The 25629-nt window shown below is 35.3% G+C and overlaps 4 protein-coding genes across 5 annotated transcripts in view; 2 read left to right on the top strand and 2 right to left on the bottom strand.

Annotated features, from left to right (window-relative positions):
* Nucleotides 1-524: 524 nt before the first annotated feature.
* TM9SF3 (transmembrane 9 superfamily protein member 3) lies at nt 525-3799 on the top strand. The gene has a single exon (XM_076121358.1). It carries the CDS (start codon nt 633-635, stop codon nt 2358-2360), a length of 1728 nt encoding a protein of 575 aa, XP_075977473.1. The 5' UTR covers nt 525-632; the 3' UTR covers nt 2361-3799.
* A 20-nt stretch (nt 3800-3819) lies between these two features.
* LOC142977467 (putative RNA-binding protein 19) lies at nt 3820-11390 on the bottom strand. The gene is made up of 15 exons (XM_076121357.1): nt 11269-11390; nt 10819-11190; nt 10436-10672; nt 9778-9903; nt 9099-9279; nt 8745-8836; nt 7420-7525; nt 6947-7138; nt 6553-6714; nt 5636-5739; nt 5009-5482; nt 4724-4926; nt 4503-4619; nt 4160-4268; nt 3820-4084 (listed from the first exon to the last, which is right to left on the bottom strand). The coding sequence occupies exons 1-15, from the start codon at nt 11302-11304 to the stop codon at nt 3872-3874; spliced, it is 2724 nt and encodes a 907-aa protein (XP_075977472.1). The 5' UTR covers nt 11305-11390; the 3' UTR covers nt 3820-3871.
* Nucleotides 11391-11641: 251 nt separating this feature from the next.
* LOC142977652 (cytochrome c oxidase assembly protein COX19) lies at nt 11642-12150 on the top strand. Its single transcript, XM_076121714.1, has one exon. It carries the CDS (start codon nt 11812-11814, stop codon nt 12073-12075), a length of 264 nt encoding a protein of 87 aa, XP_075977829.1. The 5' UTR covers nt 11642-11811; the 3' UTR covers nt 12076-12150.
* Nucleotides 12151-12944: 794 nt separating this feature from the next.
* The window catches only part of Mmp2 (Matrix metalloproteinase 2), a 159379-nt gene continuing 146694 nt past the window's right edge, over nt 12945-25629 (bottom strand). For both annotated transcript variants that reach the window (XM_076121711.1, XM_076121712.1), the window contains exons 5-12: nt 21529-21678; nt 18005-18150; nt 16482-16640; nt 15806-16371; nt 15544-15685; nt 15266-15425; nt 15047-15150; nt 12945-14930 (exon numbers count right to left, since the gene is read on the bottom strand). In XM_076121711.1, the coding sequence (XP_075977826.1) occupies nt 14662-14930; nt 15047-15150; nt 15266-15425; nt 15544-15685; nt 15806-16371; nt 16482-16640; nt 18005-18150; nt 21529-21678 (1696 nt within the window). In that variant the 3' untranslated portion in view covers nt 12945-14661. The remainder of the gene's footprint in view (nt 14931-15046; nt 15151-15265; nt 15426-15543; nt 15686-15805; nt 16372-16481; nt 16641-18004; nt 18151-21528; nt 21679-25629) is intronic.

Raw genomic sequence — 25629 nt, 5'->3', positions numbered from 1 at the left:
ACTTGTTAGACAATTTTAAAACAACATTTAACATTCTATAAAATTATATTGAGAAAAAAAAACATTTCAATCGACGATGAGTAGGTACTTTAAAAACCTTAGTAAGTACCTACGATATTTTTAATGTACCTATATAAAATTAGGTAGGTACAAGTTTAGTGGTGCAACGGGAACCTGGTCTCGGTTGTTAAAATTTTATAATAAAATTTGTTCATTCATCCGTATTTATTCGTCCCTACTTTGATTTCCGATAGCAATTTTAATATCCTTCTCTCACCTTTCACTTTTACAGTTTGTTTGTTTAACATTTTGTATTTTTTTATGTTGTCTGCTATGCTTGTTTGTAATTGCTTCACAGGTTTTAGTGTTCATTAGGCATAGGTAGGTACTCGTTTCTTTATTTAGCGTTTCCCAAATGCTAGTTTTTGAAACAATACATAATAATATTTTCAAGAATAGGTAGGTAAGGTACCCGGCCTATGTATTTGTTTGTCCTCATTTGACGTTTGTCTAGCTTTTTGTTCTATGGCAATACTTTTCCCATAGATGTCCGACATCGGCATTTCACATACGTGTTATGTTTATTTTATTTGTACTGTAATTGGTTTTACGAAGTTATTTGCTGCATAAAAATGAAGTATTTGTATTTGTTGTTTATTTTTTGGACTATAGTAAATTGTGACGAACACACGCATACGTATAAAAATGGAGAACAAGTGGTGCTGTGGATGAATACAGTGGGTCCGTATCACAATCGCCAAGAGACGTATGCATATTTTTCCCTACCTTTTTGCGTTGGCACCAAAGTAACTATTGGACATTACCATGAGACCTTATCTGAAGCTCTTCAGGGCGTGGAGCTGGAATTTAGTGGCCTCGATATCACTTTTGGAGACAACGTACCGGCACAGCAATTTTGTGCCATAGAACTCAACGACCAATCCTACAAAGCACTTGTGTATGCCGTAAAGAATCATTATTGGTATCAAATGTACATAGATGACCTGCCAATATGGGGAACCGTGGGTGAAATCGACGGCGACCACTATTACATTTGGACCCACAAGAAATTCGACATTGGATACAATGGAAACAGAATTGTGGAAGTTAACCTTACAGCTGAGAATAAGGAACGACTCTCGCCCGACGCCAAGATTCCTTTCACTTACGAAGTTAATTGGAAGAAGAGCAACATTAATTTTGAAGATAGATTTGATAAATATTTAGATCCTAACTTTTTCCAACACAGGATTCACTGGTTTAGCATCTTTAATAGTTTTATGATGGTTATTTTCTTAGTAGGACTAGTATCTATGATCCTTATGAGAACTCTCCGCAAAGATTATGCAAGGTACTCTAAGGATGATGATCTGGATGATTTAGAAAAAGACTTAGGAGATGAGTATGGCTGGAAACAGGTTCATGGAGATGTTTTTAGGCCAGTACCACATCTACCAGTATTTTCAGCACTAATAGGTGCCGGATATCAGCTTACAGTAGTGACATTAGCAGTTATAATATTCACCATATTTGGTGAACTTTACACAGAGAGAGGATCTCTGTTGTCCACAGCTATTTTTATCTATGCTGCCACATCACCTGTAAATGGTTACTTTGGTGGGTCATTGTATGCCAGGATGGGAGGTAAACTGTGGATCAAACAAATGTTGCTTTCAGCTTTCTTATTGCCTGTTTTAGTCTGTGGCACAGCATTCTTTATTAATTTCATTGCAATGTACTACCATGCATCTAGAGCTATCCCATTTGGCAGTATGATTGCTGTGATGTCCATTTGCACATTTGTGATTTTACCCCTGACTCTAGTAGGGACAGTACTTGGTCGCAATTTGGCAGGTCAGCCTGACTACCCCTGTCGCATTAATGCTGTTCCTAGACCTATCCCTGAAAAGAAATGGTTTATGGAACCTCTCATTATAATTATTGTTGGTGGTATACTTCCCTTTGGTTCTATTTTCATTGAAATGTATTTCATTTTCACATCATTCTGGGCATATAAAATATATTATGTGTATGGTTTCATGTTGCTGGTTTTCCTAATCTTGATGATTGTTACAGTTTGTGTAACCATTGTTTGTACTTATTTCCTGTTGAATGCAGAAGATTACCGCTGGCAATGGACTAGCTTCCTTTCTGCCGGTAGTACTGCTCTCTATGTTTATCTGTATTCTTTCTATTATTTTGTTTTTAAAACGAAAATGTATGGCCTCTTCCAGACTACTTTCTATTTTGGTTACATGGCATTGTTTAGTTTAGCCCTGGGTATCATTTGTGGAACTGTGGGATATATGGGTACAAGCATATTTGTCCGAAAAATTTATTCTACAGTCAAAATTGATTGAGGCATTGTGTTGTATGAAGTGATCTTTACACAATTGTAATATTTGGTTGATTGGATGAAGATGATTACAATCATTCATCTTTGTATTGACTATGTTTTAGGCAACTAATTCAAAAATAATTAAATATTGGTTGAAGCAACTGTGTAATGTAAAATTAAATTTCAACATACTTTAATAAGTTGGATACATTCCCTTAAAATCATGAAGTATGTGTTGTAAAGCATTTAGAATATTACATATTGATTAGAAATCTAACATTTTCACAGTTTTTGAATAAGTATGAATGTATCTTTAAAAATCTTCAACTCTAATTATTCCTCTTTATGTATTGTAAATTGGTATCTTTAGATCTCACCTGCGCACATAATAATTTATATCACTGCCATTAAACTGTGTATCATTTCATAGTCGTCTTTTACTAATCTATTTGATCACCATGCTTTCTGTAATACCTTGTGTGCATGATGCCATTTAATTTGCGATATTAATATATTTATAGTAGGTCTTGACTTGGTACATTTCAGACTCAACACTGATTACAGTCCAATTCAATTTACATTAAAACATGTATTGTTTTTAAGCTGTAAGCTTTGCAGCATGCTTGTTGTTTACATTAGAGTTTTGCCACTAGTTGTAGTTACTGAAATCTAATATAAAAATAAAAAATCTAAAATGTCATTAGTGTTGGATCAGTGTAGAGTTTGTAAAAGTGTTAAGGCCTTTAATGGACTCTATAAAATCGCGTGTAAATTAAGGAAGCTTGGTTGATTAGAATAGTTACAAAATGCAATACAAAACTGTGAGGTACGACAGGCAAGTGATACCTTTTGAATATGTATAATGTGGTGTGTCAGTAAATGATGATATGCTTAATGTAATCAATTAATTTTATAGAATAATTTATTACTTTTCGCAATCTGTTATGTATTTTTATTATTAGTCAATATTATAATATAATGTTAATCCTATCTTTGTTTCATGCTATTATTTCTATGGTATGTAAATATTTTCCCAGCCTTTCTAGTGTTAATTGTGATGTAACTGTAGTAGTAAATGGTATTTGTACCAAATTTCACTTATAGTTCAATGACTGGTGGTATCTTATAAATCATTGCTCTAAATTATAAGTTACTATGTTTAAGTATGAAATATAACTTATTATATTTCCTCGTAGTTTTAACTAAAGCATTGAAAAGAAGGTCGCTAGTAACATTATCATTTTAAATTTATAATCGCATGTCGAGACCTGATGACTTATTTGTAAATATTAGGGCATTATTAAACAAGCAATTAATTACAGCTGCGACATTATTGAATTGAGATTTTTAAGTCACATTGAATTCATAGTTTTGTTACACAGATGAATATATTATGATGTATGCCATCCAACATTCTTGTACCTATTTCGGCATGAAAATAAAGGCAAATAATTATAAATACACCATTGTTTTTGTTCTAAATAAGTAAAACAAACATGTGTCGGAATTAAATTGTTTATACAGTTTTAACATTTACATATCAGCACTTTCGCCTTCAACAAACTTTTCAACATCAACAGCACCTTTTCTAGATTTTTTCCCACCAGGATTTTGCGCGTGGAACGATTGTGCTGTTCTTTTTCTTAGCATGTTAACATCCTCAACTTCGTCTGTTTGTTCGGCCCATTCCAAAACCAACCGCCTGCCGTAAAGATGGGTTGATTGGCATAAAGCCTCAAAAGCAGTCTGCAAGAAAATGCACATTTTATAGACAGTCAGTTTTTGCTATAATATAAGTAGGTGTAAACGAATCTATTTTACCTTAGCATCTGCCTTTGAATAATAATCAACGAATGCAAAACCACGATGCTGTTCTGATCCCGGGGAGAGTTTTTTCGGTAGCCGTAACGTTTTTATTTCGCCAAAAGCCCTGAAAAAGAAACGTTATAAAAAATGACCTTATAACTAACATTTCCGCAGATAAGCAATTTTTTAATTGTACATTATCGGTACATGTATGATAAGCAAGTTCATTACTGCTTTACTATGCTGTGTTTAACTGTTGTTAGGAAAATACATGATAACTATCACATAGGTGTATTTCAAAATCCCACAATATTATAGTCATTACATTCCACAGATGATTATAATCATGACTATCTACCTGAATATTTCATGTAATTCATTTCTGTTTGCTTGGAACGGCACATTTCGAACGAGAATTTTGGTTCCATTTTGGACCGTGTCCTTGTTCGATTTCTTTGATGTTTGGATTTGATTTCTGTGAATGAAAAAGATTATAAGAACATAGATTAGATTAAGTGCAATCAATTAGATTAGATTAAGTGCAATCAATTACATAAATGATATAAAAACAATACTTACGTATTTCCCCTTTCAGATCTTTTCAATTCTAATGTTTTGCCATCAAGTGTAGAACATTGAATTATTTTTAACGCATTATTTGCATGTTCCTTTCTGTAGTACTGCACAAATCCATAACCCATCGAAAGAAATTGACCAGGATTTTTTGGATCTTTCTTTCTTGCTATCGACACACTGTGTAATTTGCCCACCTCTGAAAAATGCTAAAAATATATCTCATTAGACAAATTAAATCGTATTTATTATGTATTTTTAGATCAGAAGTCTGAATAAGCAGATTCTTACCGCTTTAAGACTATCTTCAGTTGTTCTGAAATTAAGATTTTTAACGAATAATGTGGTATCATTTTCAGGTTCTTCTAGATCCGCGATATCATCGTCTTCTGTTACAATTTTACTCTCTTCGGGTTTTTGTGTTTCTTTTGTTTTTGGTAACCTTTCTTCTTGAGGTGTAATTTCCTCATTTTCAATTACATTGTCTATAGATTCTATTATGGGGGCAGATTTCAAAAAAACGTTTTCTGGCGCCCATTCTAAATATAAAGGCGCGCTTTTGAATTGAGAGTATGCTAATTTAGTAAATGCTTTTTTAGCTTCAAATGGTTCAATAAAGTCAACAAGTGCAGTTATGCCGTGTTGTGGCATTAAGAATCTCGCTATTTGTCCATGTTTTACAAACAATGCCTTTATTTCATCTTTATCTGTGTTTGCTGGTAAATTTTTCACGAGTATGCACGTTTTAGATCTTTTTTTGGCAACCTGTAAGATAAATATACTTTTAAAATTTGGTCGGTACTTCTTACATCCTACTTCGAATGACTTATAATAAATACCATGTAACAAAGTCATCGTTTATGAAATATTGTAGTACGTAGTAGTCCAGCGTTGTATGTTATCACTATAAATACTTACTTTGTTGAATGCGTCTAGGTAGACTCCATTTGCTTCAAGGAAAGCTCGTGTTTCGGCAACCAGTTGTGTTTCACCAAGAGCCAGTCTCACAGCCGCGCTCGTATCTGTACAATATCATTACAAGTTAAGTTCATAGAAAAATAATGATATTGTCCGATAGTTAGTACGCTTAAGGTATACATACATTATCATAATAATAACATAAAGTACGCAAACCTACGTTATTTCTTTGTTACTAATAGGTTAGTAATCTCTCAAGCATTCGGCCTAATTTAATTTCATATCATTCATTAGTACACAAGTACCTAAGCTTCTTTGTTTTACAAAACGTCATGTTATTCACGAAGTGATTCACTAAAACAACTGATAGCAATAAGTAATACTATCGTGTCTTACAATACCTATTCAACACTGCTAACTAAACTACTAAAGTCCTTTACGAATGGAAATGTTTCTGGTTACAGCCATAAGTCATAACGTTTATCATATGCGATATAGCAGATTTATTGCTCCGGCATTTTATTCGTCGGATCGTTATGTACGAATGTTGGAGTAAAACCTAGTTAGTTACATGGTTACAATTGCGCTCACCGGTCGGTAAACGATCTGTGGGTTAAGCAACCCTTGGCGCGGTCATCCCATAGATAGGTGAACGCATAGTGGTATTTGAGCTGGGCGTCTCCGTGCTTCGGAGGGCACGTAAAAAGTCGGTCCCGACTGTTGTCTACTAAGATAACAGTCGTTAAGCCATGTCAAAGACCTCTCGGGCTGCTTGAACAACTTTGACACTAGGTTGACCACTAACCATACGGCAAGCAAACAAACAAGTTTTAATCGTTTCTTGGTAATCGTTGGTGGAGACAGTTCAACGTGACACTAAACAATGCATAAACACATTCACAAGAATAGGTACTTACTGGTATTATTATCGTTGAGTAGTTGTTCTTTCGTCGTGTTATAGTTGGAGGCGATGACGTCGGCAACCGCGTTTGTGCCCAGAAACAACACGTTCCAGTTGTGAGAGGACTTTGCTTGAGCTTTCAATTTCTTCGCTTTCTTCTCTTTGAATGATAGACCCTCTAAAAACATAATGTAAAATAATAATAAGTAGCTATATTTTACTGTTTCATAGTTCAGCAAGGGTTACCTCCCGGAATTAGGGAGGGGTTATACCTCTAAATCTAAGTAGAAGTAAAAAATAATGTACCAATCTGTTTATAAAATACCAGCAAGGCTGAATGTAAGTGTAGCGGATTTTTTTACACCATGGTTTTTTGGTAGAAGATGACATTAAAATGAGGGAGTACACACCATCGTCATCATCACTAGCAAGTTTTTCAGTTTTGGCTGGTAGCAGGTGCAACATTCTCCCGCAGAAGGCAGTGCCGTCGAGCTCCGTATACGCTTTTACTGCGTGTTCGGGCATCACGAATGTTACTGTCGCGAATCCCTTAGGTTGACGTAATACAGGATCTATTGGCATGTTCACCTCGGCGATAGGACCTGAAAGATGACTCATTTATTAGTACAGCTAAAAACATTTACTAACGTCATTGAAATAGTTATTAGTACGCATGTCAAGATTTTGTGATAAAACTTAAAAGTTGATAATACAACAGCTCGTACAATCTAAAGAAATCTACAAATATTTTGTGATAATAAAATATAAGTTATGTAAGTTCAGATTATTATATGACATTCATATTTAATAGACACAATGCACTGTCTGCATAGTCCTACATTGTCTTACATTCCTAATCTAATTCAGGTCACAGTACACTTACCATACTTTTCAAAGAGGTTTGTCACCTCTTCCTCGGCGACCACGTACGGTAGATTTCGTACAAATATGCTCCCACTTTCACCTATCGTTTCTTCATTGTTTGTTTTCTGAAAATATCTTGACATTTTAACAAAACTAAAATATTTAAACATAGACCATACTTTGTAATACTGTAGAGTTATACTAGTTTATAATTTATTTACATGATTTGATTGTAGCTGACACAACAAATTTAGAGGAAGACATAGATATGAGTGAAATAGAACGGGAATGTATTTTGTAGAAAAAAGTGAGAAATCTTGTTAAATCTACTATAAGAAATGTAACAAGTACTCTGATTAGATTTTTTTGTAACACTATTGAGTGTTGAAGTAATGCCTATGCGTGAGACACAAATCACAAACTAACTTAGCAGAGCTGAGAGTGGTAACCAGGTAACTGGTAAACGTACTTTTAAACTTCTAAATACGGATTTATATAGACAAATTAACAACCAGACTCTAAACAAATTTCTCGTGCTCATCATACAAATATTTGTCTCGGGTGGGATTCGAACCCACCACACGCAGCGCTACGGTTATTGGGACGAGGTGACCACGTAAACCAGAAGGTGCAGTTATACGTTAGATCAATATAGGTTTTGAAAAACAAAATATACATAAGGTTTCATTTAAAATTACTGTAGATAATAGTAGTGGAAATACTACTATTACAGTTATCATTTCCTATTATTAAGGCTGTCACGAATGATAACGATTACACACGAAAATAAAATAAATTGACAAACTATGTCACTTAGTGGTATGTAATTAAAGATAACAAGTACAGACAGTGCCATATAATAATGTCTGGAAATCTGTGTTAATGTGTAATCATGATAATTAATTATGTGTAATGTCCTCCGGGCCGGCTACGGCGGCCAGTTTCATGGAAACCAGCCAACTGTGCAAGACTGCTTATAATGTCCAAGGGTGTGCACAGTACACAGGTATACTTCTACTAACATTTCTACTTCGGTACTCTTATAGCCTGGTGGGACGGGTAAACCGACACGATCTGTGAGAGGTCAGGCGCGAGATCGATGGTATAACGTTCTCTCCGAGGCACGTTTAATAAATATATTATCTTAAGTAAAAAAGTCTAGAAGAGTCAAGAATATAAAAAGTCCAGTAACAGTAAAATTTTCTCTAGACTTTACCCCGGAATTAGAAGCCCTAAATTAAGATGTAGATTTATCTTATTGAGCTTTTTTATGTTGTTATTGTCGGAAACTTAGCCTGACAATGAATGAGGTCATAAATAAAAAAATAAAATCCAAAAAAATACCTCCTCTCTCTTTTGTTTTGTGTTTTGTTCTTCTTCCTCAGCTGCTTGCTTTGCTTTATCCTCATATTTATTTACGTGTACGCGATGATTACCTAAAACAATAAAATGTTAAATATTTTATCCTGGCCTACAACTGCCAAGATTATTCCTTGTGGCCAAGTGTGTACACAATACAATCTCTGTTCCATAACACTCATAAGCGTTTTCGAATCTGGGCCACTATTAAGATTAATTTGAAATACCCAAATACTATGCCAAACCCCGGAATAAAACCCTGAGCTTGTGTTTGTCACTGAGTGACACAGAGGCAGTCAGAATGTTTGATAAGTTAATAAGCATCATACAAATACATACCTAAGAACAATTTGTCCTTGGCCAGTGCTTTTTTCAGTTCCTTCTCTGTTCTAAATCCAACATAACAGAAGCCAGCAACTCTTTTACCCTTCCCAAGTGGAAGTCTAATTGAAAAAGGTACTAACGGCCTGAAGAACTCCTTGATATCCTTCTTTTTGCATTTATAGGGTAATCCTGTTATCTGAAACAAATAAAAATATTGAGTTTAGTTTACTACATTGTGACTTTTACATTGGTCGGATAAATCACTGTAAGATTGGCTCCCAGTCTGATGCAGATAGAAGGAATTATTGTAATAAAAGCAAGCATTAGCCCTTGTTAAAAACAAAGGCAATTGATTGAATTCTAAGGTTTGATGTCAACCAGTGTCAACATTCATATTCATAATTTGTCCAAAACATGGGTAGAGCATTTGAGCAACAATTCTCATCATTAACAATGTTCAAAATAGATTCTAGGTATAAAATAAGTACAGTAGTAATCAGTAAGTACAGTAAAATCAATATTTTTTGTTGACTGTCATTTTCTAATGCACAAATATCTACAAGCTCAACTTCCTGGGCATTTCTTGACACAAAATAACAGGATAAATTTTTGACTCAACTGGTTTGAACCTGAGACCTTTGTATAGCAGTCTCATACATTACCAACATAGCACAGAGGCAGAATATCATACTACCTTAACATGAAACAGTGGTCTGTTCCTAATCTTCTTTGGCACCTGTTCTTCATCATTCTTCTCTGCTTCTTCTTCTTTCACTTCTTTTGTGGAGCTATCAACTTTTTTCATAAGTAATTTCATGTACTGTAAAAAGAACAATATTCTGAAAACACAACATAGTAGTCATGTGAACCATGCCCATCATATGTACATGAGATATTTTAAAAGCCAAATCTAAGGCCTTTGGGCGGCTTGAACAACTTTGAGGTTGATCACTAACCATATGATAAGAAGATTAGATAGATTTTTAAAATTATTTTTGTAACCAATTAGTACCTACTTAAGCATTTTATATCAATTGTTTTAGATCCTTGAGATCAATTGTTTCTGAACTAAGTTGGCAAGTGGATAACTGAGGTTTCAACAATTAAAGTAAATTCTAACTACATTAAACATAGTTAGCTTAATTCCAGGTGTCAAAAATAGACCTGACATAATGTTTTTTTATTTAACCAGCTATTGTCCCACTGTAGGGCAAGGATCTGCTCTTGAACAGGGCTTGAATTCATCATGCTGGCCAAGTGCAAATTAGAAACCATGCATGCCCTTAAGAAATGTATTAAAAAATAGGCATATTTACTTTTCCCCAATGGGTTTCATACAATACATATCTTACCTCTAAATCACTAATAGGTTTATTAGCAACCTTCTTTTCAACCTTTTCTTGTATTTCCTCTTTCTTTGGAAGTACTTCTTCTGCGGGTTCATCATTCTTAGTTTCAGTATTTTCTTCATCCACTCCACTGTCATCATCATCACTCTTGGAGGCTGACTGTAGAGCCTCCTTTATCCAACTTGTTTTATCATTGACATGAGCTTCTATAAATTCAGCAAACAGAGGGTCATCTTTATGCTGAAATTAATAGTTTATACTATGAGACCATAAAGAACAGTATTGTAATGAAAATTGTTGCTGGTATAGTTAAGTACATTGCTCGGTAATATGTTTTTGGTTATGATTGTGTTGGAACCTACAGATCTATTGAAAAAGAAACTTACTCTTTTAAGCAGTTCTTTAATTTTGTTTTTGTTCTTTTCAATTTTCTTTTCCTTTTTTTCTGTTTTCCTTTTTAATTCTTCTTCTTCAATCTCGTCTTTGTGCAGCTTTTTATAAGCTGAGCTGTCGGGTGCATATTTACTCCATGCTTTTGGTTTTTTTTCATCGCCTAGATTAGCACAAGTTTGCACTTGTATTTGCATTGAGTTTATGCATGTGCCATCGAAATAGTCCCGTGCTTCTGTCGCCTGTTCCTCACTGCGGTATCCGATAAAACCAAAATTCCGAAACTTGCCATCTTTCGTGTACTTTAATTGTACATCAGTTACTTCTCCTTTCTCACTGAATATATCTTTCAGTTTCTCAACAGTTACCTAAAACCAGATTGATTCCTTATGAGCGCATTATTACATTAATATGGAAACATTATTAGGAAAATTGATTTACCATACCTTATTAGGTAAATTCTTTACAATAAGTCGTGACATTTTCACTTAAAAATCATCTCATTTATAATGAAAATAAATACGAAAACACACGTGCGGTGCACATTTGCTGTCAATGTCAATAATTGTCAATTTGACTTTGACATTCAAAGCGTAATGTTGCCGCATTTTTTCGAAGGCTAAACTACATAAGCCAAGTTCTGACACTCTTACCTAGGTAGTCAGGTCCCTAGGTACCTAAGTGACTAACAAAAAATAATATTAGTCACTGGGTACAGAGGTATTTACACCCTTTTACTCTTAAGCGGGCATTAAGTTGAATCTGCATAACGATTTTGTATTATGGCAATGATAATTTTTTGACATTAAATCTGACATGAACTCTCTTTTTTCTTGTCAATATCACCTGTTTCGGGGCTGTGTCTCGGGGAAGATATTTTTATTTACCAAACAAGCGGCATTAAATTTAAGTAGAAATTCAAAAGCTCCAGCTTTAATAAAGTGGAAAATTGTGTGAGGTTCGAAGGCAGACTCAATTGATTGTGCAAAATGTCTACTGCAATGACATTTGGTCAAAAACAGTTTATCCCAACTCCACCTGATAAAGGAAGCTTTCCGCTGGATCACGAAGGGGCGTGCAAAAAGAGTATGACAAAATACATGAAGTGTTTGTTTAATAACAATAATAATAACTCTATGTGTCGAGGAGAAGCCAAAGAATACCTATCATGCAGAATGGACAATAACCTGATGGCTAAAGAAGATTGGACCAAATTAGGTTTTAATACAGAAGACTCTAAAGAAGTGAAATGATATTTTGTTTAATGTGCTAGGTAAGAAATCTGTTGAATTTGTTGTATTTAATAAATATTAGTTTTAGATATTTTCTTGGGTTGTTTCACTGGTCTACCGAAATTTATGCAAGGTCACATACATTTATTATAAACTTACCTTACCTCCTTAACTTCTCCATACTCTGCAATATTATTTGAATTCTAGATGTAATCAAATTATTTGTATATTACCTATGTACCTTATCTCTGTTAATTCATAACACTGAATATTGCCCCTATGGCTATTGAGTATAAGCATTTTATCAATTTAATAATTTCTTTCTCTTTCTTTTCATTTCATTATTTGTTTTGAAAATTCAAGACGTTATCAGTCAAATGATTGAGGCTAGAAAGTAAATACTATGAAGTACAAGCTACATAAGAGTTATGAATAATTGAACATACCTTAGTTCAATTACTGTATTCATAGCTATGTATGTAACACTGTATACTATAGAGAAGCTGGGTTTGTACCACAGTCACTAGATATGGAAGCAGATTGCAGCAACCAATACTTTTAATTACTTCAGTCATTCTGCAAATTTTCAATCAGACTTATGTCTCATGCCCATTGCATTATTTGTCCCAGGTAAGATCCACATTTGGTTATTCATTAGTAATTAATAATAAGAAATAAATATCATTTAATAACTCACACACAGTCTTCTGTTTTCAATCTGAGCAGAGCCTGAACTATGGTAACCAGATAACTGTTAAACATACTTATGTAATATATATACTTATGTGTCTAAATAGACAATATTTATACCAGGCTTGGAACAAATACTCATAGTCTTCACACTAATTTATACTTTTTATCAGGCACAGGTTATAAAATGAAACATGACATCGTAGAAATTTCTTTATTTTATTCTTTAAACATATAGTATTACTTAAAAGAAATTACATTGAACTAAAATTATTCATTGAGTAATTATATTATTTTAGAAAGACTTTAATTTTTTTATTACTTTTTATAGCCAGTGTTTTATGGCATTTTTTATAAAAGTAAATATCACAGTTATTATTAAATTATTTGTGACCAAAGAAATTATAAAAAAATCTAATATAGCTTAAATTACACTACAATATGAGCGACTTGTGAGGTATAACATTGTTTTATATACAAGTCACCCCTGTTCATGGACCTCTCGGCTGTCACAATTTTATTAATCTAACCACATTTATATTCTGAAGATACACTCACTGCTGATTGCACAAGATGAAACAAATATCAATAACATTTGTTTTTCATTTATTTTAAGGTGTTTCTCTTTCTAAGTTGTGAGAATGAGGTACTTTTGTTACCTTATTGCTCATGGTAAACATGGATTTTGAGACACAACAGCAACATACAAAAATATCCAAAGAGAATTTATTCTGTACAATGACTAACTATAATAAGCACCATATTCATTCTACCAAGTTTTACTCTTCCTTTTCCACATGGCAACACAATCAGATTACACATTTCATATTACAACATTCTTAGCTTTTTTTCACAGTACACTTAAGGCCATTTGTTTAAAAATATTTGTATATATCATTCGATAATATATTATATTATTATGTATATTGATAGCAATGGCTTATATGGCATCTTCTTATATTCCCTTAATTAATTATACCATTATGTTATGATGCATTTATATAAGAATAATTTACAAATTACAGTATATGTGTACCTCTTTTAACCAGCATAAGAGATATTCAATAAGTTACTTACTATTACCATAGATGAAATTAGTAATTAAGTAGATAAATGAATATATAATTTTTACAACATTAAACTACAAATGCGTAATATTAATTATCTGATAACTAAGGCTTTTCGTGTTATTTGTTTCTATGACACAAAGTATTTTTTTTTACCAAATACTTAGGCATAAATACAAAAATATTTTTTTTCTAAAATAACTCAGTAATTTATTATTATTTCACATTAAACATCGATGGACAATACAAACTGTACAGAAGCTAACTGGATGGTGTTTTATACCTTACATGTCATTAATAAACCAAGCACTCGATCCTATTGAGATCAAAATGTACATATAATAGAAATTAATAATCCATATTTTATAACTTATCACTAGAAAGTTTACAATTATATAATATTATTTAATTGTAGTATGTAACATTACAAGTATATTATATTAGGTATATTATGTAGATAATAATTTAATACTAAACAGGCAGTGCAATTTTGCGCAATAGTTACTAAGTCTAGTCTTAACTCAGACATTTCCGATATGTACTTGTTGATTCAAAAATATTATGCATCGTCGGCACATATGCATTGTGATACTTTCTTGCTAAAATTTTTCTATATTGTTAAAGCGACAATGGTGTAGTCCTGTATGTGTTCAAATATATTTGTTGGGGTAAAAAACTACTAGTTCAAGTAAAATAAAGCTTATAGCTGTCATTAAATATTGAATAGTCCCCTTATGAATTATCAGTACATCGCGTATTACTAAATAGGTAACCAGATCAATGTCACAAAACTAACTATTGCAGTCGTTTTACGAATAAATACGTACTCTTTAATTATTGACAATAGTACCTATCTAATATAAGTTCCCAACATCAATAGTAAAGAATATACGAAAGGTAATAAAACGTTGATGCGTAGAGAAGATGCAGAACTAAGTGAGCGTAGTGTTGAGCCTGGGGCGGGCGGCGCCGGCGCATGGTAGCCAGCTCGGCGACCGGCGCGTTCTGTTGGACAACCCATCCAGATAGGAGCTGAGGGATATTGCTTTTCGTGTTCCACTCGCATATGAATATCGTTGAATTTCCAAAAACCTTTGCCTTTAAAGAAGTAAGTCTTGCCTGTAAAAAAATATCAATGTTAGCATTTCGATTGACGATAAATTTACAAATGTTATGTTATTATCTGATAAAGTTATACGCGATTAATAATGTTTTTTGTCCAACTGATAATTTACCATCTTTCCACTGGAACACACTATCGATGTTGTAGCCCACACCTTTCCACATAGCCATGTTGCGGGGGTAGTCTGGCTCTACGCGTCCGTCGTCTTCGTCATACCTGAAACAAATAAATTGTCTTATATAAGTAATTGAAGTAAAAGAATAGGCGAGAATTACTGTGTAAAGAAAATGCTGTGAAAGAAAACCCATAATAAAAAGTTTTCTCTACTTACTTCCAATACATTGTGCCACTGTAGAAATATGTTTTTCCGTTGTGACCCCACACCATAGCGGCGTCAAGTTTGTCCAAATCCGCAGGCAGGCCCAAGGCTGTTAATGGCTTAGGATAGCCCGGCAATAAATATTGAGAATCAAACAAGTACAGCTGTTTACCTGTTACAAAAAAATAAGATTAATTACTATTTTCGAATTTAATTCAATAATAACTACGTTTTTTACATTTTTCTTGGGTACAGAAACAAATAATAACAGTTGTATATTCGTCCCTTACCTACGAAAATTGCTATTTTTCTATCGGGCCTCTCATATACTGCATCGACATGAGTTAAATCTCTGGGCAGACTAGACCACATCCTGGTTATTTCCATGGGATAACCAGCGTAACGTCCGTTCGCGCCTATCCTCCAGTGATACTGAAATAAAAAGAATATCGTTATAGATTTATCATAATTTATAGAATGTACTTTATAGGTACAATATAAATAAAATTTGAAAATAAGTCATTAAATATGGCGTTCTCGACATCAACTTACTCTGTTCTTAAATATAAAGAGCTCATTACGGATGAGTGCTACCGCATCGTAACTGGTGTCACACGTATCAGGCTTATCAGCAGGTGTCGTCGTTATAGGCCTTTGTGTAGTTCTCTCTGGGTAGTGCGGTTTCCTCGGATTATCTTGGTTTGGATCATTGGGATAATTAGGCCTAGGATAGCTTGGATATTCAGGACGCACGTGAGGATATCGTGGACGGTATGTTGTGGGATGAGTAGTAGGCTCTGTTGGGCGTGGGTAGTGATGGTGAGTGCGACGAGGATGTTCATCACTTGTGTTGTAGTGACGCCGGTCAGGGTAATTATATCTTGGATCCGACCGGTCTGGATAATGAGGATAGTACGGAGGGTATTTACTAGGAGTGCGCGGATACGGTGTGTACGATCTATTGGGGTATCTATCTGGATGTCTATTATGAGGATGATGAATGTAGGGCCTTCTAGTGGTTGTCGTGGTGGTAGTAGTCGTTGTTGTAGTCGTAGTTGGAGGTGGCTCGACAGGACGGTAATTTGGTATCCTTCCCCATTTATTGCTTGTTTTAGGGCCTGGAAGAAAGTTACATAAAAATTAATATAATTTCGACGGTGAGAGTAGAGATAGGTAGTAGTTATAAAGTTTGTATTATAAAGCCTCGTCTTGTTGACGATATACGTACCGTACATTTGCTGTATACCATTCCGGTCATCTTCGGGTAATACGAAATTTGGCTGAATGCCCTGATACCACGGGAACATAAGTGCACCTTTCACAGAGCTGTGCTGTAGACCAAGCGAATGTCCGAACTCGTGTGCAGCCACGGCAAATAGAGAAGTGCCTGAAAAGTAAAAGATATATACTTAGGATTGTCCAAGTACATAATGTACATCAAACACCTACTTATTCAAAAAAGTCCCTAGAAGCTAGAAACTACATATACTTTACTAAATCTTGACTAAGTATCAGTACTAAGTGGTTTACAAAGGAGCGGCGCTATGTTCGTTTGGCTTCAGTCAAATAAAGATGAATATTTACACATGGCTAGCCGAATACAATTCGAAGTGGCGTTGTAACCGTCCGTTGTTCGTGTAAATTATCACATGTGCATTGTGCATAGTGTGGAGCGGCGCGGTAATCGCAGCGTCGTGTCCACGCTGCGGTTGCGCCACCTATCGGCTGCCGCCCGTGTTTACACTATACATCCAACAACCGCACTTGGCTCGCTCGCCACTGTTCATATAGAGCTACATAGTTGACTCCAAACTCATTGTGATAGCTCTATGACTTACGAGAATATTTACTTCAAGTATTTTGTTTAAATAAGATAGTATTGACCGAATAATTTGAAATGGTTACCCGAATGCTGCAATTTCAATTAAAGAAAATTTTAAATTGTATCAAATGACATTACTTTACCCAGGTCTAGAATTTTGAATAAACAACGGTAACACTATTAGGTAGGTACTACAAACTTTGTGATTTTAAGGTTGTTGCCGTTTTAATCAAGACGCGATTTTTCTGAAACTATAATCTTTAAAATTATACACTATCCGTCGGTACTGGCAATAAAACGTAGGTAAATTCTTAATCTTCAGTAATCTTTAAACAGTAAAGTACCTTAAAACTCTTTCTGTAGGTGTATTCTATGACATACTATCTATAGTAGCAGGTAATTATAGCGATATTGATGGTGTTGGCTGCAGGTAATTAGCCAGATTTCCAATAAAGCAGGCTTTTCCGTGAAAAGTTCACGTAGCGTTCGGAAATGAGCATGTCGCGGTCAGCGGTGTTTTGACATGCAAATGTCGAAAACGCCGGAATACCGGTCTACAGCTTAGTAGAGCCAATGATTACACACTATGTTTAACGTTTAACAGAACGTTGCGTCAACTCTAAACATTTTCTCTACAACCTTATGCATATGTGTGTGCCTAGTTATGCTTTTAATTTTATAGAAAATACACAATGGCTCTAGTCAACGACCGCATAAATAACATCGCTGGCTCCATAATTTAATGTTTATTTCTGAGTTGCATAGGTAGCTACGACACATATGCACTTAATGCGTACCTGACACGCGTTTCGCTTCTGATTTGTACATAGACAGCCAATTTTATATGCAAAGAAATGGTTTTAAATTCACAATTATAATATGAAAAAATCCTTAGAAAAATGGGTTGGTAAATTCGTTGGTAATCTTACCTTCTTCCTCGTCATCATTTGGTTGCAGAAGCCATAACTCGTCGTCATCAAAGTGAGCGTCTCCACCGCGGCCAGAGCCGGGGAAGAACGCGTGCGCAAGGATAGAGCCGCGGCCGTCAAACGGATACGGGTCATCATGGTAACGTCTGTTACAAAAAAAAAGAAAATTACCTATAGAAAAACTAACAGCAACTCAGTAATGATAGTGTCATTAGTCTTTAACTGTTGATGAAAACAGTCATACTGAAGTAATGTATTCATCTCCCAACAAACAACAATGGATGGAGTGGATGGAGTCTACAGAGCAATCAAACTTGCGTCCCCGGGGTCTCGCGCTCGGCTACTACCAACCTAATCATTTTTCGCGCCAACAAAACACAACGGAAAGACCTCGCCCATGCATATTTCACGCGATATTAGCTGACCGTTGCGTTATTGAGTTTCCATGTGAAAGTTCTGCCATTAACCGATGTGGGCGGGGAGCGCTAATAGGGAAAATATTCCTATACTTACTTAGCACTGTGAATACGTATTATTATATATTATTATTATGTAGGTAGGTCAAGCTACTAGCTTTTATTATTTAATCTCGGCAACCGAAAGTAGTGCTGTTGCATTTTCTTCAGCCCTGTAGATATACTTAATCTATATTTTGAACTCTACATTACGTTGTTCATAATGACAGCACTTTTATTGAGTGCTTTTATAAAAGTACAGGTAGGTGGTGGAATGAGGAAGTGTCTCGCTGACATACGCCGTCAAATATAATGGATTCGAAATGGAAAGTTTCCGAGTTTGGGAATGATTTATTGCCGCGTTGGTATCTATCTGCCTTTAGCAATCGCATGCGAGTCTAACGTTCGCGAATAAGACGTAAGGAATTCCAAGCATATCTTCATCAAAATAGGCATATTTAAGTTTCATTAAACTTATATAACATTATTATTATAAACTTCAACATTATTATCATAAACTTTTTATTCGTAACATAATATGAATAGATGGATATATATTTTCATTTTCCCCAAATCACTTACTTAAATATATAGATGAATTAGTCAGTACGTTATTTACCGCTATTTCTCTTATCTCTCTAACTTTTTATGAATAAGAAATAATATTTAGCTTTTACACCCCAATTGTTAGCTCGGCGCTACAAGAAGCCATTGTCTCAATACACCACTGATAGTAAGTTATAATACTAGATAGTAACTAGAGGTAATAATGTACGTTGGAGAAGTGATTGCACTTATTATATCATTCGTGAGTTGGAGAACGTAGTTAAGTTGTACGTATCCTTTATTACTTGGGCAATATTACAGTTTATGAGTGCAATAAATCTCGTAGACGCATATAGTGCGGGGTATCTAGTGTCTACTGCGTTGGTGCAATCACTCCGCTTGGTTCAACTCAATCAAGAAACTAATTATATTTATGAAGTTGGTTTTAAATGAAAACTGAAACATTGAGACGGTCTTACGACGAATCACGATGGCAGTGGTAATTTTTCAAAATGCCAAACAAAGTCAATTTTCAAATGATTATGTTTGTGTGTGTGAATTGCGATAGGTTTCTATTTGTTCTTCTATTATAAACCCAGCTTAAAACCTATTGTATGGTAACACAAGGATGAGGTGACGATCGCGATGTAAAATTACTAGATTGGAGGACTATCCAACGCCCTTTATAAAAAATGAAATCCTGGCACGTCAATTCCTAGTGTTATGTCTATCATTCAGAATACGTAAGTAGTTTACACACAAATTATTTGTTGATGTAATAAGAAAAATAATTATTTACCGTTACAATATCTAACCTAGATCTACCCGCTGCCATCAGTAAGTACTTTAAGAGATATCGTTATATTGGTACTATTCATAGAAAGACAACTTTTCCATAGGATATAGTAAACGGAAGACTTTTATAGAGTGTAATATAAGTTAATGGCACGCATAAAATCCAAGACAGGTACGCAGGCGTCGTAGCATTTGATATGTTTCGCTGTTCTATAGACGACTTTAATAATCCGCGTGCGTTAATACAATGTAACGGCTATGTATTATTTATGCTTCTTGTACCTAATCCATATCAGTTAACGTAAGTTATTACACGAGTAGATACCTGTATTATAGACCCTACAACTCTGCATTTACTACAATTAAAAGAAAAGGTGTATCTAACTAAAACAAGGATAACATCAATATTCGAATAATAATTCCGACAGGCTGGTGCAAAGTTGTTATTGATTCGACAGCAAGTAATAAAAGTGCGCTCGTGATGTGACCACGAGCGAACTCTCAAAATGAGACTATACTCGGGGGCACTTCGAAAAAAGAAAATTTTATGCAGAGCTGGGACTTGTCGTTGCAAGTTTGCCGCCGCAATATGGTGGTCGCAATATGTCCGGCGGAGAGAAACTGGAGGTTTTTGTCGCCGCTACTTTCTCATATCGTCGTTTACGGTGATCTAATAAGTAAAACTTTGCCCTACTCTCATTCAATATGAGAGTCCTGTCGGAAACTTCGCGTCATTTGTCAGGACGTACCAGTGGCGCGGCGTATCCGTTTACTACGGTGGTCAAGTGGTTTTTGATTACATAATGTAACATTTATTGTAACATTTTATGTTTAGGGTGGTAGATATACGTAAACCGCGAAATATTTTAAGACCGAAACAATCGAATGGTTTTGCCATGGGATTTGTTCGGGTTCAGACATTTCCTGTGGTATTTGCTATCCGATAATAGTAATGTTATGTTAACCACTGATAAAGGAGTTGGTTGTCCCTGATAAATTCCTAATGTTATGCAGTTGTAGTTTTAGAGTGCACTTCCAATAATTAATGAGTCAAAGCATGAGCAACGACAAACAAATGTGAAATATGAAAGTTAAAGATTATTACGACAGGTGATATGATCGAAGAAGATTTGGCAATTTTAACTTTAATTCCTGTTAAGAGTCACACATTCTTGGAAGAATTCTTGAAAATGTAATTTGGTTTAGCAAAACTACATGAGTAATAGAAAGTACTGACTAAACTAAGGATTCGACAAAATTTTATATTGTTTTATTGGGCTTTTATAGCTGTGATATTTTTTATCTGGTAAATAAAGTTGTAAAAGATCTTATAAGTAAGCGCCTACTAAAATTAAAGACGAAGGAATAGCTTCGCATTCGGGATTCGTAGTAGTAACTTTATTTCACATCAGTCGTGTAGTTATTGAGTTAACGTTAGGCAAGCGTTCAGTTCAGTTCGTGCACTGTCCGACCCTATTCTTATGCCTCGCACGACGGCCTCGCAAATCCCCTTAAAATGGATAGGACGTTTCTGTAAATCCTTACTTGATTATTATTTATTATCAACACAATATATCAAGCGAGCTGTATTTGTAAAAGTATGCCAATTTGATTTGTTTTAAGGCAGTACTTGAACATTTAAAGTTAGGAGGCTTATGGAATCACGCGAAGGCCTGGAAGTACATTTTTTTTGTACTACATTTCCCTTGATAGAGATTGTTTACTCACCTCGCGAAGGACACAACGATGTCTGCTTCATCCGAGTTGACTTCTGTAAATGTGAGGCGAGATGCTTGGGCCCACACATCGAGTGCGCGCGAGAGCACGCTGCGGGTGCCGTAGGGGTCGAGCTGTGATGGTCGCCGGTCCGATGACAAACTGTACACAGAAAAATAATAGTTACTTTTTTGGCACTATCATTAGTAATCATTTACAAATTGGTATATTTTTATTCCGAGAAAAAATCCCACGGAAAAATTCCCAGACTTTCAGTACCTACCCAAGTACCTATACCTAATTAAGCCGAACTAGAAAATCAAGTGGCGAGTTTACAAAACAGATGAAAATGATTCCCTCATTTCACGAACGAACTTGGGAAGTTATAATAGCTGCCATTTGTCCACTCTGTTATTTTATTTTTTGCCGGCAAATATTTTGTAAATAAATCTTGAAAAATTCTAATTACGGCTGACACTTCAGATCAAAACATATTTAATCTTTGTTTGTTTGTTGTTCTTGAGTGAACAGATGTCAGGGAGTCAGCTCAAAGTAACAAAGTCAGTTTAGGTCAAGTTGATGATTGACGATGATGTTAGTGGACTTAGGGAAGCGGCAGCGGCAGGACAGGCTTTGTGTAATACTTAACAAGCTGGCGACTGGGCGTATTTCAGTGCCATGTTGTGTGTGCGTCCTGTGGCCGGACAGCTTTCGAGTAATGGAATAATCGCATTGTGGACAATTTGAGTGACTCGGCTCTATTTAACGCTCGCTGCGTTCATTACACGGGATTTATGCGTTGTCATGTACAACAGAGAGACCTCATTAGGTCCACATAGGTTTTAATTAGAGATCTAGTCCCAGTTTAATATGCTACTAAGCGGATATCTCTTGCGACACTATTTAAGCATAATTGATAGGCATTAGCGTGTTATACAATATGAATTTGTTACAATAAAATCATTTAGTTATGCATAAAATATAGTGTTAGTGACAATCTTATTTACTAATAAACATAATTTACTTAAAAAATGGACAATAGAAAAAAATAAGGTTTCTGCAATTGCTTCAATTCAAAACCTATGTTATTAATTTGACGGCGTTTGTCTATAGGTATCTCCTTTCTTAGCGGGTTCAACTCTAGTGAAAATGATATGTGCAAAATAATTCATCGAGTCTTTTTAATGGGCTCGCCCCCAGGACACTGGCGTGGCGGCGGATGGAAACCGCTCCAAATTTATTATTGCCATATTAACATGGGCCGCCGCTCGTGCACGCACTATATCAGCCAACTAGTTAATTGCAAGCCTTGGATGAAACTCGCAACCGCATTTCGAAGTTAATGTTGTTATGTCAGCCCAAAATAATGAGTGTGGTCGAACTGCATGAGAGAATTTTCACCTAGCTATACACCGGCCGATCGTACCGGATCGTATTATTATTTAGTCTTATACGAATATAAAATAATAAAACAGTTGGATTGTTTCACCATATCGAATTAAAATTATCCAATAAAACGTCCCTTTGTGTAATTCGCTTATCGACAGCGGTCTCCTGGAGCGTCCATGTCATGCGTGCCATGTATCTTTACACCCCATTACACTAATTATCTGATAATCAAATCCACACACGTCTGCATGAAGATATTCTGGGGGACATGTTTCACGCACGTTAGAGTACTTACATGAATATTAATTAATTTTCAGGTTGAGTATTGAACAGAGAATTATTTTCATTTCGAATTTAAGCTTTAATTGACTAAACTTATTCTAAGTGAACTGTTGACTCAAGAATTGTACAGTCTTCAGTTGGTAAGCAAGTTAGATGGTGAAGCCGGAAAAATACATTTTTTACTAAAATAGGTCAGCAATAATTTATTTCGTTGAAACACGTGAATTTGCAAATAAGTTGGCAGTGGTTTTGAAGGACTTCGCGGCACGTTGTTTATCGGTGGGTCAGTTTGAAGGAGTTACGGGTAAACAGAAGCCTACGCTGTAGGGGTATCGGGAAACTGGCGGGTACACGTGAGCGCGGGCGGGAGGCGGGCGCGGCACGTGACCACGTGCTCGCTGCTCTCCTTTAAATGACAATGCTTGCCTCGCGCCTACTCGCCTACAATACGATGCCACGTCTTAAGATTACCTGTCTTAAGAACAGCAAGACACTATTTTTATAAGCTTTTCTGATTAAATACGATTAAATCAAGCTTAGATTGGTCTTAATTGGTCATGTTCTGATAGAGAGATACTTCTTAACTAAAATCAGTAATTTTCCAACAGATATTTGTTAAAACGTATCCCGAAGTATACAATACATACCTACATAATGTCACGCCTTTTAAATTCATAATTCGATATAGGTACTCTATATATTTCGCTATCAGGCAGGAAATGAAGTACCCTGATATTATTTATTAATGATATTATAAAGTCAGCAATTGAAAACCGATAATGAAAGCACGTTATTGTTATACCTACATAATATTTATCACATCCACATATCGATGGGATTGACACCCGCATGAGTTCATGAAATCTTTATTCCCTATAAATAAGTTTCATTGTTATATTTATTGGTAATAAACTGTCATGATGCGCGTTCGATACTCACATTAAAACGTTTCTGTATAATTTAGCGGAGGCGGGAACGCACTGCGTTTATAGCGTGAAATAATAAAACATGCGATATCGTGACGACGACGTGGCGACGACGACGTCTTCACAGCGAAACGGACATAATCTCGTTACGATGTCATAACAAACAGATTTGTAAGCAGGAATTTTATGGTCTGTGTCCAACGAGCTAAAATTTAATTTTCTGAAATAATCTGTCAGCGAGCTATTAAAATTATTCGTCCGTGTACAGCCCTACAGACGTTACACTTTATTACTGCCAAAGATGTTACAAACAGGACAAAGCTACTAACTTTGTTGGCTAAGTATTGCTTTATTACCGCGTATATTTTCTCTTCTGTCATATTAGTTGCAGAGTTCTTTCTTTATTATTTGAATACATGTCTTACAATAACTTTTCATGATCTAGGAGCGTTTAAGTCTACGAAGTTGCTTTACGACATGTATAAGTATACTTTAATCAATTTTATGTAAAATAATCCGATATACAATTTATTAGACACTACAAGATGTCGATCGTGGCAGTATTTGATGTCAAATAAACATTTTTATTCATTATGACCTGTCACAGAGAACGTTAAAATAAAAGAAGAGATTATACATATGTAGGCATATTCCAGTGGAATATCTCTACCCCGACAGGGATGCCAAATAATTTTTATTTTACTGTTTGAAAGGGGAATTAGCATAAAAATAATAAAATGTCAGTGGGATAAGGTTCCCTGTAGCGTGGCAGGCGCGCCCTGTTACTGCTACCGACTGCCTGTCAAAACGATTGTCAGCTCACCTCAAACGAGACATGATGCCGTTATCATAGATTAAACAAGGCAAAGTCACTTAACTACGATTACTAGTAAAGTTTATTTTGAGTGAATAGGTGGATGGTGATAATAACACGATAGAGGAAATGCCAACGAGACCCGCATCTCAGACCTAGCGCTAAACATTGATTGGGTCTTTGTAATAACCACTTGATGACTGATCGCCTATGCCTGATCAATGTCCATATCAGAGTCAGGCACGTGGCATTGATCAATTATTTTTATTGGCCCATTGAGAATTCGTAAACTGACTGTGTGACTCATAGGCTGAACAAAATGTGCACCTATTGGTATTATGCAAGCACCTAAGTATGGTGAATTATGATTCAAGCAATGTTAATTGTTTCTGTCGATTGCCGTAATTGTTCACCCCGATGCAGTAATGCACTCCTTTGAAATGCCTTCCCCTCCGTGCCGCATGCCGCCTTGCCTCTCCGCCTGCAGCTCTCATGCCGTACATTGTAGATAAGCGACGTGGCAATAGGCATTGATGTTCACTGGGGATTTCAATAGCAGTCTACCGCTTGAATTCTTTGATGTATAAAGGGATTTAAAGAGACTCTTCATCGTGAGGAAATTCCAATTTAAAGTCGATGCGTTCTTGTTTGCAATTTTCAAACCATTACCAAAATACTGTTTTATTTTTTTATAATTATAAT

This window comes from Anticarsia gemmatalis, chromosome 13 (genome assembly GCF_050436995.1).
Source record: "Anticarsia gemmatalis isolate Benzon Research Colony breed Stoneville strain chromosome 13, ilAntGemm2 primary, whole genome shotgun sequence".
NCBI lineage: Eukaryota > Metazoa > Arthropoda > Insecta > Lepidoptera > Erebidae > Anticarsia > Anticarsia gemmatalis.
The sequence above is the reverse complement of the archived record's forward strand: the minus strand, read 5'-3'. Positions and strand labels throughout refer to the sequence as shown.

What these genes read in the sequence shown, in the direction of transcription:
- TM9SF3 (XM_076121358.1), top strand. Translation starts at nt 633, where the DNA reads ATGAAGTATTTGTATTTGTTGTTTATTTTTTGGACTATAGTAAATTGT.
- LOC142977652 (XM_076121714.1), top strand. Translation starts at nt 11,812, where the DNA reads ATGTCTACTGCAATGACATTTGGTCAAAAACAGTTTATCCCAACTCCA.
- LOC142977467 (XM_076121357.1), bottom strand. Translation starts at nt 11,304, where the DNA reads ATGTCACGACTTATTGTAAAGAATTTACCTAATAAG. An exon ending in GAATTACATGAAATATTCAG is followed by an intron (nt 4,269 to 4,502) that starts GTAGATAGTCAT and finishes TTTCTTTTTCAG; the next exon opens with GGCTTTTGGCGAAATAAAAA. An exon ending in ATTCAAAGGCAGATGCTAAG is followed by an intron (nt 4,085 to 4,159) that starts GTAAAATAGATT and finishes ATTTTCTTGCAG; the next exon opens with ACTGCTTTTGAGGCTTTATG.